The sequence below is a fragment of the Equus caballus genome, chromosome 17 (assembly GCF_041296265.1).
Source record: "Equus caballus isolate H_3958 breed thoroughbred chromosome 17, TB-T2T, whole genome shotgun sequence".
Taxonomy (NCBI): domain Eukaryota; kingdom Metazoa; phylum Chordata; class Mammalia; order Perissodactyla; family Equidae; genus Equus; species Equus caballus.
The window spans coordinates 36235213-36250208 of NC_091700.1; the positions used below are offsets into that span (position 1 = coordinate 36235213).

The 14996-nt window shown below is 34.3% G+C and overlaps 2 protein-coding genes across 6 annotated transcripts in view; one reads left to right on the plus strand and one right to left on the minus strand.

The window, feature by feature from the left end:
- Positions 1–14996, plus strand: part of LOC138918351 (phosphatidylinositol 3,4,5-trisphosphate 3-phosphatase TPTE2-like) — a 390322-nt gene that overhangs the window by 349125 nt on the left and 26201 nt on the right. Inside the window, exons 17-22 of the mRNA XM_070239585.1 lie at positions 6186–6236; positions 7414–7575; positions 8885–9004; positions 10495–10594; positions 10738–10801; positions 11520–11584. Coding sequence (XP_070095686.1) covers positions 6186–6236; positions 7414–7575; positions 8885–9004; positions 10495–10594; positions 10738–10801; positions 11520–11584 — 562 coding nt within the window. The remainder of the gene's footprint in view (positions 1–6185; positions 6237–7413; positions 7576–8884; positions 9005–10494; positions 10595–10737; positions 10802–11519; positions 11585–14996) is intronic.
- The window catches only part of LOC138914995 (mitochondrial ornithine transporter 1), a 110302-nt gene that overhangs the window by 46582 nt on the left and 48724 nt on the right, over positions 1–14996 (minus strand). Inside the window, exon 7 of one of the 5 annotated variants that reach the window (XR_011427691.1) lies at positions 9217–9371. The exons of the other annotated variants lie outside the window; for them this stretch is intronic. The gene's annotated coding sequence lies outside the window, so the exon portion shown is untranslated. The remainder of the gene's footprint in view (positions 1–9216; positions 9372–14996) is intronic. 5 annotated transcript variants of the gene reach the window in all.

A 14996-nucleotide genomic window follows, 5' to 3' on the forward strand; every position in this document is an offset into this window, starting at 1 on the left:
GTAGAAAGTCTTTCTCTACCCAAGATTTTAATATAGTCACCAAAATTTCTTCTTCTATATTTTGAATTTATTTTCTACATTTGAATAAAACATCTGTCCAGAATTTATTTTGTATTAAGGTATAAAATGTAGGAATCTACTTTTCTCCCAAGTGACTACCTAGTTTCCCCAACATCAAAATTGCATTCCCCTCCATTGCTCTTGCCCTGTTTTAATGATCTCTATTGCACTTATCACTTTATAACTTATTATGTTATTTACTTATTTATTATACTTATGGTCTGTCCTCATAACAAGAGTGCAAGCACCATGAAGGAAGAAAATTTTGTCCATTTTGTTAACTGCTGTATCTCCAGTGACTAAAACAGCACCATAGTACGTAGTAGGCACTCAATGACTTTGGTTGAATGAATGAACCTATTATTGAAAAAATTTCTATTTTCTTCAGTGATTTTTAAATGTCTCTCTATTTTATTATGAATCTTTGCATACCGGCTCTGTTTCCAGAATTTATTTTATTCCATCATTTTACTAGCCTTTTGATTACAGCACACTTTTCACACCTTAAGGTATAATTTACAGCATAGTAAATATTCTTTAAAAACTTAAGCTACAATTTATATTTAATGAATTTTATGCATTGTGTGGCAATTCTATGAGTTTTGACTAATACATAGATTCGTGTAACCACTGTCATAATCATGACACAGAAAAATTCTATCATCCTTTTAAAATTTCTCAAGTCCTTTTGTGTTCAACCTTTCCCCCAAATCTAGCCCCTGGCAGTGACTGATCTATTTTCTGTCCCTATAGTTTTACCTTTACCAGAATGTCATGTAGTTGAGTTGAACAGTATGTAGCCAATTGAAATTGGCTTCTTTCATATAGCTTAATGCATTGGAGATTCATCCATATAAATACGTGTATCAGTAGTCTGTTTCTTTTTATTGCTGAGTAGTATGCCATTATATGAATATTCCATATTTTCCTATCCATTCACCCATTGATGGACGTTTAGATTATTTCCAGTTTTGGCCTGTTATGAATAATGTGGCTATGAACATTTGCATATACGTCTTTGTGTGGGCGTAAGGATTGCTGAATCTTATGGTAAAGTGTAGTTTAATTGTATAAAAAATAGTTTCCAAAATGGCTGTACTGTTTCACATGTATGAGGGTTCTGGTTGCTTTGCATCCTTGCCTGTACTTCGTATTGTCCGTCTGTTTTGTTTCACTTTGTTTTTTAAGACATTGTAATAGGTGAGTAGAGGTATCTCGCTGAGACTTGAAATTGTATTTTCATAATGACCAATGATGTTGAGCATCTTTTCGTATGCTTACTTGCTATCCATTGATTTCCTTTGGTGAAGTGTCTATCCAAGTTTTTGATCTGTTTTTAAATTCTTTTTCCTTATTGTTGAGTTTTGAGAGTTCTTTATATGTTCTGGATACAAATTCATCAGATAAATATTTTGCAAATATTTTCTCCCAATCTGTAGCTTGTCCCTGTTTTGGTTTATTTTTTTTACACAGCAGAAATTTTTAATTTTGATAAAATTCAATTTTTTCTTTCATGATTATGATTTTTGGTGTACTGTCTAAGACGTGTTTTTCTAACCCAAGGTCACAAATATTTTCTCCTATGTTTTCTTCTAGAAATTTCATAGTTTTAGGTTTTACATTTAGGTACATGGATCCATTTTGGGTTCGTTTTGGTGTACGTTGTGTGATATAGGTTGAAGACTGTTCTTTTGTATATGTATGTCCAATAATTCTACTACAATTTCTTGTGAGACTATTTTTTCTCTGTTGAATTGCCATTGCATCTTTGTTGAAAATCAGTTGACCACGTACAAGAGTCTATTTCTGGACTCTATTTTGTTCCACTGTTCTATGTGTCGATTCTTTCTTCTATGCCACACTGTCTTGATTATTTAACTTTACAGTAAGTCTTTAAATCAGGGAGTGGTATCACTTTGCCTTTCCATGTGAATTTTAGAATCAGGTTATCAATATCTACAAAAAATTGTGCTGTGATTTTTTAATAGAAATTGTATTGAATCTATAGCTTGGTTTGAGGAGAAGTGACATCTTAACAATGTTGAGTCTTCTAATCTATGAACATGGTACATCTCTTACCTTAAAATCTTTTTTTCTTTAATCATGTTTTGTAATTTTCAGTGTACAGATCCTGCACATATTTCGTTAATTTACACCAAAGTGTTTTGTGGGTTTTGGTGTTAATATAAATGGTGTAGTTGCTTAAATTTCCATTTTTCAATAGTTCATTGCTAGTATATAGAAATATAATTGTTTTGTTTATTGACCTTTTATCTGATAACTTTATTAAACTCACTTATTAGTTCTATTAGCTTCTTTGTAGATTCCTTGGGATTTTCTGGGTAGACAAGCATATCTTCTACAAATAGAGTTTTATTTCTTCCTTTCAAATCTATACGCCTTTTGTTTCCTTTTCTTGCCTTATTGCATTGACTAGAACCTCCAATACAATTTTGAATAGAAGACTAGTGAACTGACATCCTGGATTGCTAATCATTGGGAGAAAATATTCAGTCTTTCACCATTAGGAATGATATTAGCCATGGGATTTTTGTAAATGTCCATTGTCAGGCTAAGGAAGTTCCCTTCTATTCCTAGTTTGCTGAAAGTTTTTATTATGAATGGACCTTAAATTTTTTGGAAAAAAAAAATTTACATCTATTGAGATGACTGTATGTTTTATTTTCCTTTGTTTATTGACATGGTGAATTACATTAATTTTAGAGTATTGAACCATCCTTGAATTCCTGGAACAAACACCACTTGGTCATGATGCATTTTCTTTTTTATGTTGCTGGATTCGATTTCCTAACGTTTTGTTAAGGATTTTTGCATCTGTATTCATGAGGGATGTTGGTTGGTAATTTTCTTGTCATGTAACATCTTTACTGATTTGGCTGGTCTAACAAAGATAGAATAATCAGGGTAATGCTGGTCTCTTAATATGAGTTTGGAAATAGTCCTCTTTTCCTCTTTTCTGGAAGAGTTTGTTTAGAATTGGTATTATTTCTTCACTTAAAAATTGGGCTTGGAGTTTTTGTTGTTGGAAAGTTTTAAACTACAAGTTCAATTTCCTTAAAAGGTATATTATCTTTTAGACTATTCAGCTTATCTATTTTTTCTTGAGCAAATGTTAGTAGTTCATGTCTTTCAGGCAATATCTCCATTTAATCTAAGTTGTCATGTATGGCACCTTTTTAATTTCTGTAATGATAAAATGCGATTAAATATCTTGTATGTCAGTATTCTCCCACTGCAATGGTTTTATTACATTGTGGTCAGAAAATATAGCCTGCATAATTTTTATATTTTAAAGTACATTGAAGTTTTTTATGTCTTATTACAGGATGAGTTTCTTCAAATATTTCATACGAATTCTTTAAGTATGTGTTTGCTGCACAATAGAAGTTTCTATATTTCAATATATATATATATTTAAGAATAGATAGTATTTGGCCAGAGACACTCAGATCTTATCTTTGCCACCAATACTCCCAAGGGAAGTACATACCCTGTGGACCAAGCCAGGCAAAAGACACTCCTAGTTACTTTGGAGCTTCCTCTCCAAACCCCGGTAGAGAATTCTAATGAGCTAACTTAGGTTGGAATCAGATCTGAAGCCGGACTCAGCTCTCTTCAACCAGAGTTTACACTATAAACTGGGAATGTAGCCTTGTGTGTTGTGGATAGTTTGGGGGAAAAGTCCAGAGCCCTAGTGTGAGAGCAGGAAGACCAAAGAATCACCCTGGTGCCCTTAGTGCTTTGAGTATGGCCACATGCCTTCTCCACCATCTGTACAGAGAAGTAAGCGTCCAATGGGAAAGACAGGACCTGACCCCAATACACGTCTCACCTCTTTTCAACATGGCCTTGTTAATGTCCTATAGAATCTACCTTCTATCAATATAAGATGTCTTGGTCATAGTTAATATGTTTACTTTGAATTCAACTTTGATATAATATTACAACTTTTAATATTTTGAGATTTAACATTTGCATCTCATATCTTTGTCCATCTCTTTATTTTCAAACTATCATTTTAATTTAGTTTTTGTCTCTTGTATATAGCATATTGTGCATTTAGTTTTTAAACTTATCTGAGAGTATTTGCCAATATTTAATATGACAGTAACGTGCTTGTATTTGTTATCATTTCTGGTATTTTAGGTTTTATTTGCTATCATCTTCCTTTGTTTTCTGTGTTAAACATTCTCTTCATATTTTATCTTTAAATTTTTCTGTATTTTGCTATTAATTCATTGTTTTTATTCTTGTCAATTTTTAATGATATGAAAGTTATAAACTTATTTTTAGAGAACATAATTGTGCCCTTGTTTCTCCGTCAGTATCCAGGTTAACACTAGACTTGTACCTGGGAAAGAGAAGAAATGAGACTTGCTTTTACTTCTATCTTCTTACAAACCTTAAATCCTAAGTTGTGTGAGAAAACCTGCAAATTTAAGTCCATGGTATTATCAAGAATCTTAGATTATCTTTGTTTTTAGAATCATTTGTTCCATGTGCTCCATTAACAATGATTATTTAGACAGTTCTGAATTGTTATGATTTAATTTCTTAACCTTGTCTCTATAAGGTATCTTTCTTACTCCTGCATTCTTCCTTTTGACTCATTGCTCAGTTGGCTTGAGCACTTCGAGTAATTGTTTTTAGGAAAGGTATGTGGCTGCTATGCTTTGAGTTGCTTCATGTTGGAGAGTATCTGTCTGTTGCTCCTAAATATGAACAGTACTTTTCCTGGATATAGAGTCAATGAGTCACATCCTTTCCCTGCAAACTCTAAACATATTGTTTGAAGTTCCATTTACATAGCACACTGTTTTTAAAAAATCTCAATTGCATATTTACTTGGGGTAGTTTTGTGAGGCACTGAAAGTGATAGGAGGCCCTAAAGCCATCCTAAGTCATACCTTTGTGCCCCCATGATTCTGTCAGTCATGGTTCTGTATGTTCACTTTGTCAGGCAAGTTCAGATTTATTATAACATTTCATTGCTATCTGGAGATCCAGTAGTCTGTGTGGTTGAGAAAGGGCTTGTATTAAGAGAATGGTAACCTCAGGGGGAAATTCACCTCTTTTGGCCAATCAGTTCCCATCCATGTCAGCCTCAACTCACTAAGCCTGGGCAGAGGTTGTGGGTGCAGGTAAAGGAGGGAGAGATTAGAGGGAGTGCGGAGCTCTTGTATCCCAGGTTAGCCTAAGAGTATTCATCCGTGGCCAATTTTGGTGGTGCCCTAGTTCTGTTCTTCATCCATCATCTCCATTCTTCAGTCTTGGGCACAGGCTATGAGCACTGCCTTGGGCTTGATCCCACTTGGAGTGGAATTTGTGTCCTGTGTTGGAAGCTTCAGCAGGGCATGAAACTGCACCCCAGTGGCTACCTTGTCTTTAGCCATAGGATAAAATGAGGCATAACTGTGGAGTTCATAAAAGAGGCTCCTCTTCCTCCTCCTATTAATGGAAGGAGCCCAGTCTGTATGTTATTTCTCCTTTGAAATGCATCTTATTAAAATTCCTTATTAAATTACCTCCAAAGAGCACTTGCAACTCCAAATGTGACTCTCATTAATGTTTAACTGTCATATTCATGGGATGTCTTGTTTCAAGAGATGAATATTACAGGACAAGATGGGTGCTCCCTACCCATGCCTGAAGTCCCTTCTTTGATTGCTGTGGAAATAGGTCTGGCCAAGGTTTGATGACTTGCCCAGGATCCCACAGCTCATGAATGGGAGAACTGGAACACAGGTCTCTCCTATCACTCCCTCTATCTCCACGCTATGTTGCTTTAGTTGATGACGCCAAGCTTAATATTACCATAAAGGTGGGGTTGGGGCTTTATAGGCAAAGGAAATGTTACTAGACATCTAAAGTTTGGTGTTTTATTCATATTCCACATATGAAAGTAAAAAAAAAAATCATGAAGCAGAAATGTGAAAATTTTAGTTATTAGTAAAAAGCACCTTGTTATGCAACTTCTGAAGAATTTTCTTTTAAAATTATATTTATAAAGCCCTTTGTTTATTGGTTAAATTCATATTATATGTTAGAAGAAATCTGTGATAAACTTGAAAACTCTTGAATTTTATTTTTACTTCTTTTTGCAGCCAAGAGATTAAGAAAGTTATACGCTTAATTGTATCATCTTTCATAATCAGGTATGTGAGACCCTAAAAAAAGAGGTAATTAAATATGTATCCATTTAATGTGAATTTTGTTTTAATGAGAAAGGATCTAGGAGGAGAAAAAAAGCATTTCCACTGTCAGTATGTTACTAAATAGCCCCCGTGTCCCATATAATGTAATCTAATTTATCTTGGAAGGTTAGTTTAACCTGAACATTAAGAATTGCAAAGAAACGGCATTCCCCTAAGTCTAATGGTAACATATTAGTATGTTTTTTCCTACCTGGAAAAGTAAAAATAATGATGCATGCACTTTAAAATTCTACAATTACAAGTAAAGTGTTTTATTAAATACCTTATTTGTCTCGAATTACTCCTTAATTCTGAAAGCATTCTATTTAGGCTTCTTCTCCACATGATGGCAAGATTTCATACTATCATACAGCTTCACGCAATATACTTGCTTCCTTTTAAATTTATAATATTTTAATTTGTGTTGCAATTGGAAAAAAGTACTTTGAAGACTAATTAATTCATCTTCATAGATTCTACAAATAGCGTAATCAATTTATGGATAATGTGTTTAGAATACGTAAGAGAAAGGCTTCGGAGTTACTTTAGAGTTCAATCATGTATATATTTTTGGAATTGAAGTCCTTCTCATGTGCCCAGCATATGCTAGAAACATCCATTAATGTGTAATCATATACTTGCTGAAAATCTCACTGATGAAAAAATCTTACTGGTCAAAGTGGTCTTTTTAGGGCTTATGTTAGTCATGCTTTCACTTGGTTTTTATTACTAAATTCTTAATAATTATCAAGACTAATGAGGTTTTATTTACTATGAGAAATTCGTAGAGACCTCTTATAAACTTCTTGAATTTTAAGAAGAGTTTACAAGCAGAGATAAGTAATTTTAATTCAGTTTGACAGTTCTATGTTGGAGGGTTAGTCTGATGTGTCTATTATAAAGGAGCATGATAACATGAAGTGGTTTTGTGGGAATTTTATTTTCCTAATGCTTCTATTGGGTGAAAACTGAGTAATTTTGTTGAAATTCTAAGACAACACAGTTCTCCCTGCCACTGACAGTTTAATCCTAAATAATGACATTTTAGTATCAGATCCCTGGGCTAAATGTAGTCTAACTATAGAGGTGAAAACCAATTCATCTTTATTCTGTTTATTTATGTGTTTGTTTGTTTTAGAATATTTGGAATCTTGCTCGTCTTTGTGGACATGTCTCTTATCATCGCAGATCAATTCATCTCTGATAGCAAAGTGTATATTCCTTTGGAATATCGTTCAATTTCTTTAACTATTGCTTTATTTTTTTTAATGGATGTTCTTCTTCGAGTATGTGTAGAAGGGTAAGTTTGATTAATTTTTTAAAAACATATGAAGCTATTTTGTAGTGCTATGAGAAGCATCCCAAAGTAATTACCAGGTCAACACAACCAAATTTGTCCCTCTTTATCAAAATAATTCTCCTCAAAGGCACGGTCCACCAGAGAAACAACTATCCAAATCCCAATTTCTACTAGATTGGGCTTTAATATTTTTGTTGTAACTGTCACTCTAGTCTCCAATAATGTATTCTAGATGGTTCCTTCAACAGGTAAAGCTTAATGGGTTTGCAAAATGGGACAAGGCAGCTGATGTGTCTACATGCACATTATTAAGAGGAACATGTATGTGAAGTATAAATATTAATACTTTCATTAAGAATTGAATCTAAATAAAATCTGATAGCATATTAAATACTAGAAAATAGATCATGAACAATCCCCTACCTCAGTTAAAATAAAAACTTTTGTTAAGGTACACAGGAGATCTGAGGCATGCTCATCCTGTCAGCGAGGCTTAGTAGTGAGGCAGCAGTTGATTTTCTCCGCTGCTGGCTTTCTGAGAAGGTGGATGGAGTAAGCCAAGCCTTAGAGCTGGACTGCTGTGGAAGTCAGAGACTAAGTTCCCTGGCCTCACTTCATCCAGAGCCTTTCAGAAGGCAGCTTGATTCCTCTCCTCCTGAACTCTACCCTCATGCCTTTGAGCTAAGGACAGTTGCCCACTCCCGGGTTACTCAGAGCCTGAAAGGGGCTACCCTAGAAGTGGAAGCTACCCTAGAACCTTCCCGCGGATCACCAGTGCCCACAGCTGAAGGAGCCAGCGTTGGGGGGAGGAAGGTGCAGTGGGTGCAAGTTCAGCTTTTGCAGGGGAGGCCATACCAGCCCATTGGGATTCCACTCTAGGTACAAAGCCAGATGATGAGTTCGCAGGCCAAAATAGTGGACCTGTCTGCCTCTCACAAGCTCCTCTTCTGCCCTCCTCACAGCCGCAGTTGCTCTAAGGCTGTGACATGTTCAGCTTCCACTGCCCAATAGTACTCTCCAACATCCCACCTTTCTCTCCCACCTATGTGAAGGCATTGCTTGCCTCTTGTTTGATGGTTTGGTTATATCTCTTAACTGAACTTAAACTGCAATATTTATGCTTTTGTCATATATATGTATAAAATAATGAATAGGAATACTTTTCTCTGTCTAGTCTAGTAAATGCATTTTAGATAATTCATTAAAATAGAATTGTTAATGGAGATGAGCCAAATAATTCTTGCTTTTAAAATTTCCCTGTCTCTTCTTTGGGGGAGCATAAACTTGTATTTTTTGTTTTACATTATAGGATGCAACGATATTTCTCTGATTTACTTAACTCCTTAGATGCTGTCATTATTCTGCTGACTCTACTGATTGATATAATTTACATTTTTTATGACTTCAGTTATTTTAATGATATCCCCAGGTAAGAGACATGATTCACGTTTCTTAAACTGTCTTTTTTTTTTTTTTGCGTTTTCTATGGATTTCATTTTGTATAATCTTTTAACTCTGAATGTGATGATTCTATGCCAGATAAGCTGCTTGAAAATGAAATGTTTAGATAAATTTCCACATACTTAGAAACTAAAGGCTGGTGGTATTTAGGGATCCATGAAGGGTGTACGCACTACGTACCTTTGGTTGAATGAAGAAGATGGAGCACTCAAAGAAGAAACTGGGGACTTTGCCTCTTGTACTAACTTTAACTTCGCTATACTTTGAAATTCCCACTAAATTCCCGTTTAAGCTTCAATCACAAATTCCTTACACATGAAATTCCTGGGTTTTTCCTATAACAAAGAGAGTATTGGTTTGAGCATATGCAAAACTTGAGTGACTCCAATGATAATTCTCTCAAAAAGCAAATGGAACAGAAAACCAGGTGACGTGGATAGCAACACAGAGGTGGAATTTTGCAGTATCATTGGAATGAAGAAAGCTGAGGCAAAATCAGAACTGTTGGGGATCAGGAAACTAAAATGTGTATGAAGAACTGATGGCTTTTCTTCTTTCTACTTTGGCGATGAGGAAAAGAAGAACAAATGCGTACTGGGATGTAGATGTTGGGTGGCTCATTAGGCTTATTTATTAGTCTAATAGCTTGCTTCTTTCTGCACTCCAGCTTCCCAGGACTTCAATTCAGGTGCTAGTGAAACTTGATGTTATGCGATAGGCTTTTGGAGTTGTTTGAAAATAGCTGGAGCCAGTATGGTCCTCTGACCTACAACCTCAGCATCATCTAAGAGCTAGAAATGCAAGAAGGAAAACACCGCAGGCCCCAGTGACCTACTGAATCAGTGTGTGCACTCAAGTTAGAGAAGCACTAGTCCAAACCATCAGTTCTCTGCCATTGTGTTTTTTTTCTGATGGCAGGAGAGACAGTAGCTAGCACACTTGGGAAGTATCTCAATCTACTGCCTGCCTGATGTGTGTTAGTAGTGTAGTGAACCTCTGTTACTGATGGGAGTAACACAGGTGAACAAGAACCCTCAGTTTGTTTGATGGGGAAAAGATTGAAAAATGCTCATCTTAAGCTACAAAAGTTAAATCCACAAATTCTAAGCATCCATCATATAGCTATCTCTCTAGACCAGAGTTTCTCAATCTCAGCACTATTGATATTTTGGACCAGATAATTCTTTGTTATGGAAGCTGTCCTGTTCATTGGTGTTTAGCAGCTTTTCTGTCCTCTATCCACTGGATGCAAGTAGCACCCCCTCCACACACAGTTACAACAACCAAAAATGCCTCCAGACATTGCCAAATATCCCTTGGGTAAGTGGGTGAGAGGCTTGGGGATAGATGGGGTGTACAAAATTGCCCCTGGTTAAGAATCACTGCTCAAGACTTAGTCCATATTGACAAAATCCTCTATTTCTGAAGTAAAAATGGATCTCTAAAATTTATTGTTAGATTGGCAATTATATTTCGACCTCTACGACTTATCATTCTGATGAGAGTTTTTCATCTGGCTTACCAAAAAAGACATCTTGAAATACTGACCAGAAGGATGGTAAGTGGGCAAAACATGTTTGTGATTCAGAAAAATGTTTGTGTTTCGGGAAATACTGGCGAGTGTTATAGATATGTATATAATCTTCTTTATTTTTATGTTGATTTATATTTTACAAATTAATGATTGTTTTAAACTCTCAGGTTTCAGGAAACAAACGGCGATACAGGAAGGATGGATTTGACTTAGACCTCACTTACATTACTGGTTTGTGAAGTTTAACTGTTGATTTACTTACATTAACTTCACATTTTTCTTGTGTGTGGGTAATTATATGTTTATTTTGGTTCTTACCTTGTCTAAAGCATTCTTTATCTGTGAAGACATCTAGCACCATGGTAGTGTGACATATTTGTAGTTTAACCCTGACAATGGAAAATCTCCATTGTCATCCCAAATCAGGGTTACTTGGTTACAGTACAGGGAGTTGAAGGAATTTTCAGCTGACTCCATTTGTTTGGTTTAGAATTTGTTGAGTTCTAATAGTTATCCTGGGTCTCAAGGATCTCAGAGAGACCTGTTCTCTTGCTGGAACCCTTTGTAGGTCTCAGGTTTCTGAGTCAGGAGCACTGGAGCACCCTGGGAGTTCCCACGATTGCTGGATCCCAGATCTCTCCTTTTTCTTTAGTGTTCAGATAAGAAATTCTCACCATGGGGGCAGCTCCAGACTGAGATCAACATAAATCTGTTGCATTTGGCTGGAAGCAGTTGAGTCTTGGGAGCACTGTGTGAGTTTAGTGGTCATTATATTGGATATTTTAATATGTTATGTTGATTATTCTGAGGGTTAGTTAGCTTTTTTGTCATTCTCAATCCTGAAATTTCTTTTTTATGAAAAAAGAGTCTGATTATATGTAAATTAAGTTCTCATTTATTGTTTCACATGTATAATAACATCTGTAATAGTGACTATTTTGACTTCCAGGGCGTATTATTGCCATGTCATTCCCATCTTCTGGAAAACACTCTTTCTATAGGAATTCCATTAAGGTAAGGGTATTTATCTAACAAATGCTCATTTTTCTCAGTAAACAGACTATGGAGTTATAAATTTAATATAACTTATAACACGTAGGTGGCAGTATTCTCCTAAAAATATGCTCTTTCAGGTAAAAAATTTAATGCATATTATATATACATATATATTATTCCATTTATAAATATATATAATTTATATAATAATATAAATTCATCTCTTATAGAAAGATAAAAATATAACATGGCCTCCCTTAGAATAATATACGTATATTTGTATTTAAAATTATATATTTTATATATAATATATTATATGGTATATATTATATAAATATAATTGTACTTAATCATATTACATAACATAATATATGTTATTTATTATTTTATTATAATATGTATTATATCCCACGTTATATTATATAATATGTTATTATATGTGTGATATAATATACCCTGTATAATAGATTACATGTAAATGTACAATATTATTCTAAGGAGGCAAATTTTATATTTTTCTGTTTCTGTAAGAGATGAATTATATGTAATGTATATTTATAAATATAAATAATATATAACTACCACAAAACCCTATAATTCACATGGTAAAATGTTGAAACTATGACCAAAATAGGAAAACTTCTAGAGCTGTCAGAAAAAGACAAGACAAAAAGCTTTCTTGCGTATGTATAAACTAAATGTGATACTGTCCTCAAAGTTTAAAAATTGTAATTATTACCTTCCCATTTAAAAACTTTAATTCTAAATTTAAAAAAATCTATACACAAACCACTGATTAACCAGACTCCGCCCACCAAAAATTGTCAATAATAAGCAGGACCCAGAGGAGCTGATAATTCACTGTTCCTATATGAACAACTCTCTCAGGATGTATCCCATAAAGTACTTTATTTTACAACCTACTTCTCTTGTAAAACTAAACCTCCACTTTATTACATAGGAATTTGATACAGTATAAAACTAGAACTGTATGTAAAATACTGCATCTAAATGTTTCCAATAGTCTTGTTCTGTTGGTTCATCAGTGACTTCTCTGGCATCATCATCGTTTTCCATGGATGATTCTGAGAGAATCTCTCCATGTCTACTGGTATTGGATCCTACTAATTCTTCTGTTTCATGGCAGTCACAGTCGCTACTTACAGGGCCTTATATTTGCACTACCTTCAGAATGTAAATCTTTCTCAGCTTGAGACCAGTGAGATTCCTCCATTTGGTTATTTTTCTCAGAAGTCTCTTCATTCACAGTTAGTTAAGGCATCAGATTCTTTTTCTTGACTTTTTTTCTTTCTGGGATCATTTCTGTTGATGTCATTAAAGACTCTCTTCTGCCTCTTCATCCTCCTCTGTACAGTGCTGCCTGATACAACTACTTTGTTTGTCTTTATTCTTAGATGAAGATGATTTTGTTTCTTCTATCATAACTGAAGAAATTTCACTTGAAGTTGTTTGGCCATCTCTCTGACTTCTCCTTCTTTGTCAAACTTGAGTCTTTTTACCTCATGCTCCTCAGCTTCCACAGCATCTTCATTTGATGTTTATTTACTTGGTGATTAGATTACCACTTTATTAGAAAAGGACACAACTCAGGAACAGCCAGATAGAAGAGATGCATAGGGCAATGCATGGGGGAAGGGGCACAAAGCTTCTAAACCCTCTCCAGGCTCCCTTTTCTCTCACTTTTCTCAGGTGAGCATTTCCACCTGCTCACCAACCCAGAAAACCTGTACTTCTTTAAAACTATCTTGACTTTCCTAGGTCCTTTGAATTTCTATATAAATTTTAGAATCAGCTTGTTAATTTACACATACACACACACACACATACCCTGCTGGTATTTTAACTTGGATGACATTGACTACATAGCTTGACTTGGGGAGAATCAACATCTAAAAATATTGAGTCTTGCAACCCATAAACATAATATATCTCTGAATTTATTTAGGTCTTCTTTAATTTCTTTTAGCAGTATTTTCACTGTACAGGCTTTGCACATCTTTTGTTAGCTTTATCCCTATTTGATGGATTTTGATGCTATTTTAAATGGTATTTTTAAATTTTCATTTTCTAATTATTTGCTGGGACTATAACTGATTTTTGTATGTATTTCCAGCACCCTTCATAAATTCATGCATTTATTTTAATAATTAATTTGTATATTCTTTGGGGTATTTTACATACATAATCATGTAATTTACTACTTTAATTCCACTTTTTGTACTTTTCATTTCTTTTTCTTTCTTTATTCAGCTGTCTAGGACCTCCAATGTAATGTTGAATAGAAGTGGTAAGAGTAGACAGCCTTGCCTTGTTCCCAAATTTAGGTAGAAAGAATTAGCTATTTCAATATTAGAATGATATTTTCTAGAGGCTTTTTGTAGCTATCCTTTACCAGATTAAGAAACTTCCATTTTATTTATAGTTTGCTAAGAGTTTTTAATCATCAATCGGTGCTGAATATATCATATACTTTTTCTGCATCTACTGAGATAATCAAAATGTTTTTCTCTTATTCCATTGAGATTTTCGAATATTAAAACAATATTTTCTATTCCTGGAATAAACCCCCTTTGGTCTTAATGTATTATCCTTTTTAATATATCATTAGATTCTATTTGCTAATATTTTATTTAGAAATTTTTGTACATACTAATGAGATATTAACCTTCAATTTTCTTTTATTGAAATGTACTTATTAACTGGCCTGCAAGGAATTTTCATGCCATATTTGCCAGCATTGGGTCTTCTCATTAAAAAGGCAAGGCTAATTTTATGGGTGAAAATGGCATTTCATTACTGTTTTGGCATCTTTATTGGTGAGGCTAAATATTTATCTTTGTAGGTTGTTAGCCAGTTGGATTTTCTCTTTTGTGAACTGACACTTTTATTTATGGCCTATTTATCTATAGGGTGAGAGAGTAATCTTTAAATTGTTGTTACTGTGTTATTAGTTTGTACTACTATAACTAGTTTATAGATTACACTAGGCATAGTCCTTATTCTCTCAATTTTACTGAAGAATCTCCTGTCATTTGTTTGTTGTACTGTGGCTTTTTTTAAACAGAAATTTCAAATTTTTGTGAAGTCAAACCTAAATCTGTTGATCTTCCATTGATAATCCTTAGTTCTTCCTCATCCAAAGACTTGATTGATGTTCATTTACATTTCTTAGAGATATTTGTGGCTTTTTATATTTGATACCTCAGTCCATCTGGATTTTATCTTGGTGTAGGGATCCCACACATTTTTGACACGTGTAAGACTATTTATCCCCCCTACCACAGTGCTATGCAGACTCAGAGTGTTTCTCTTTTTGATTTATTATTTCCTCCTGACAGGGATAACCAATTTAACAAATTGATCATTTTGATACCTTAATTTTTCTTTTTCTCAATATTAAGCCAGTAAA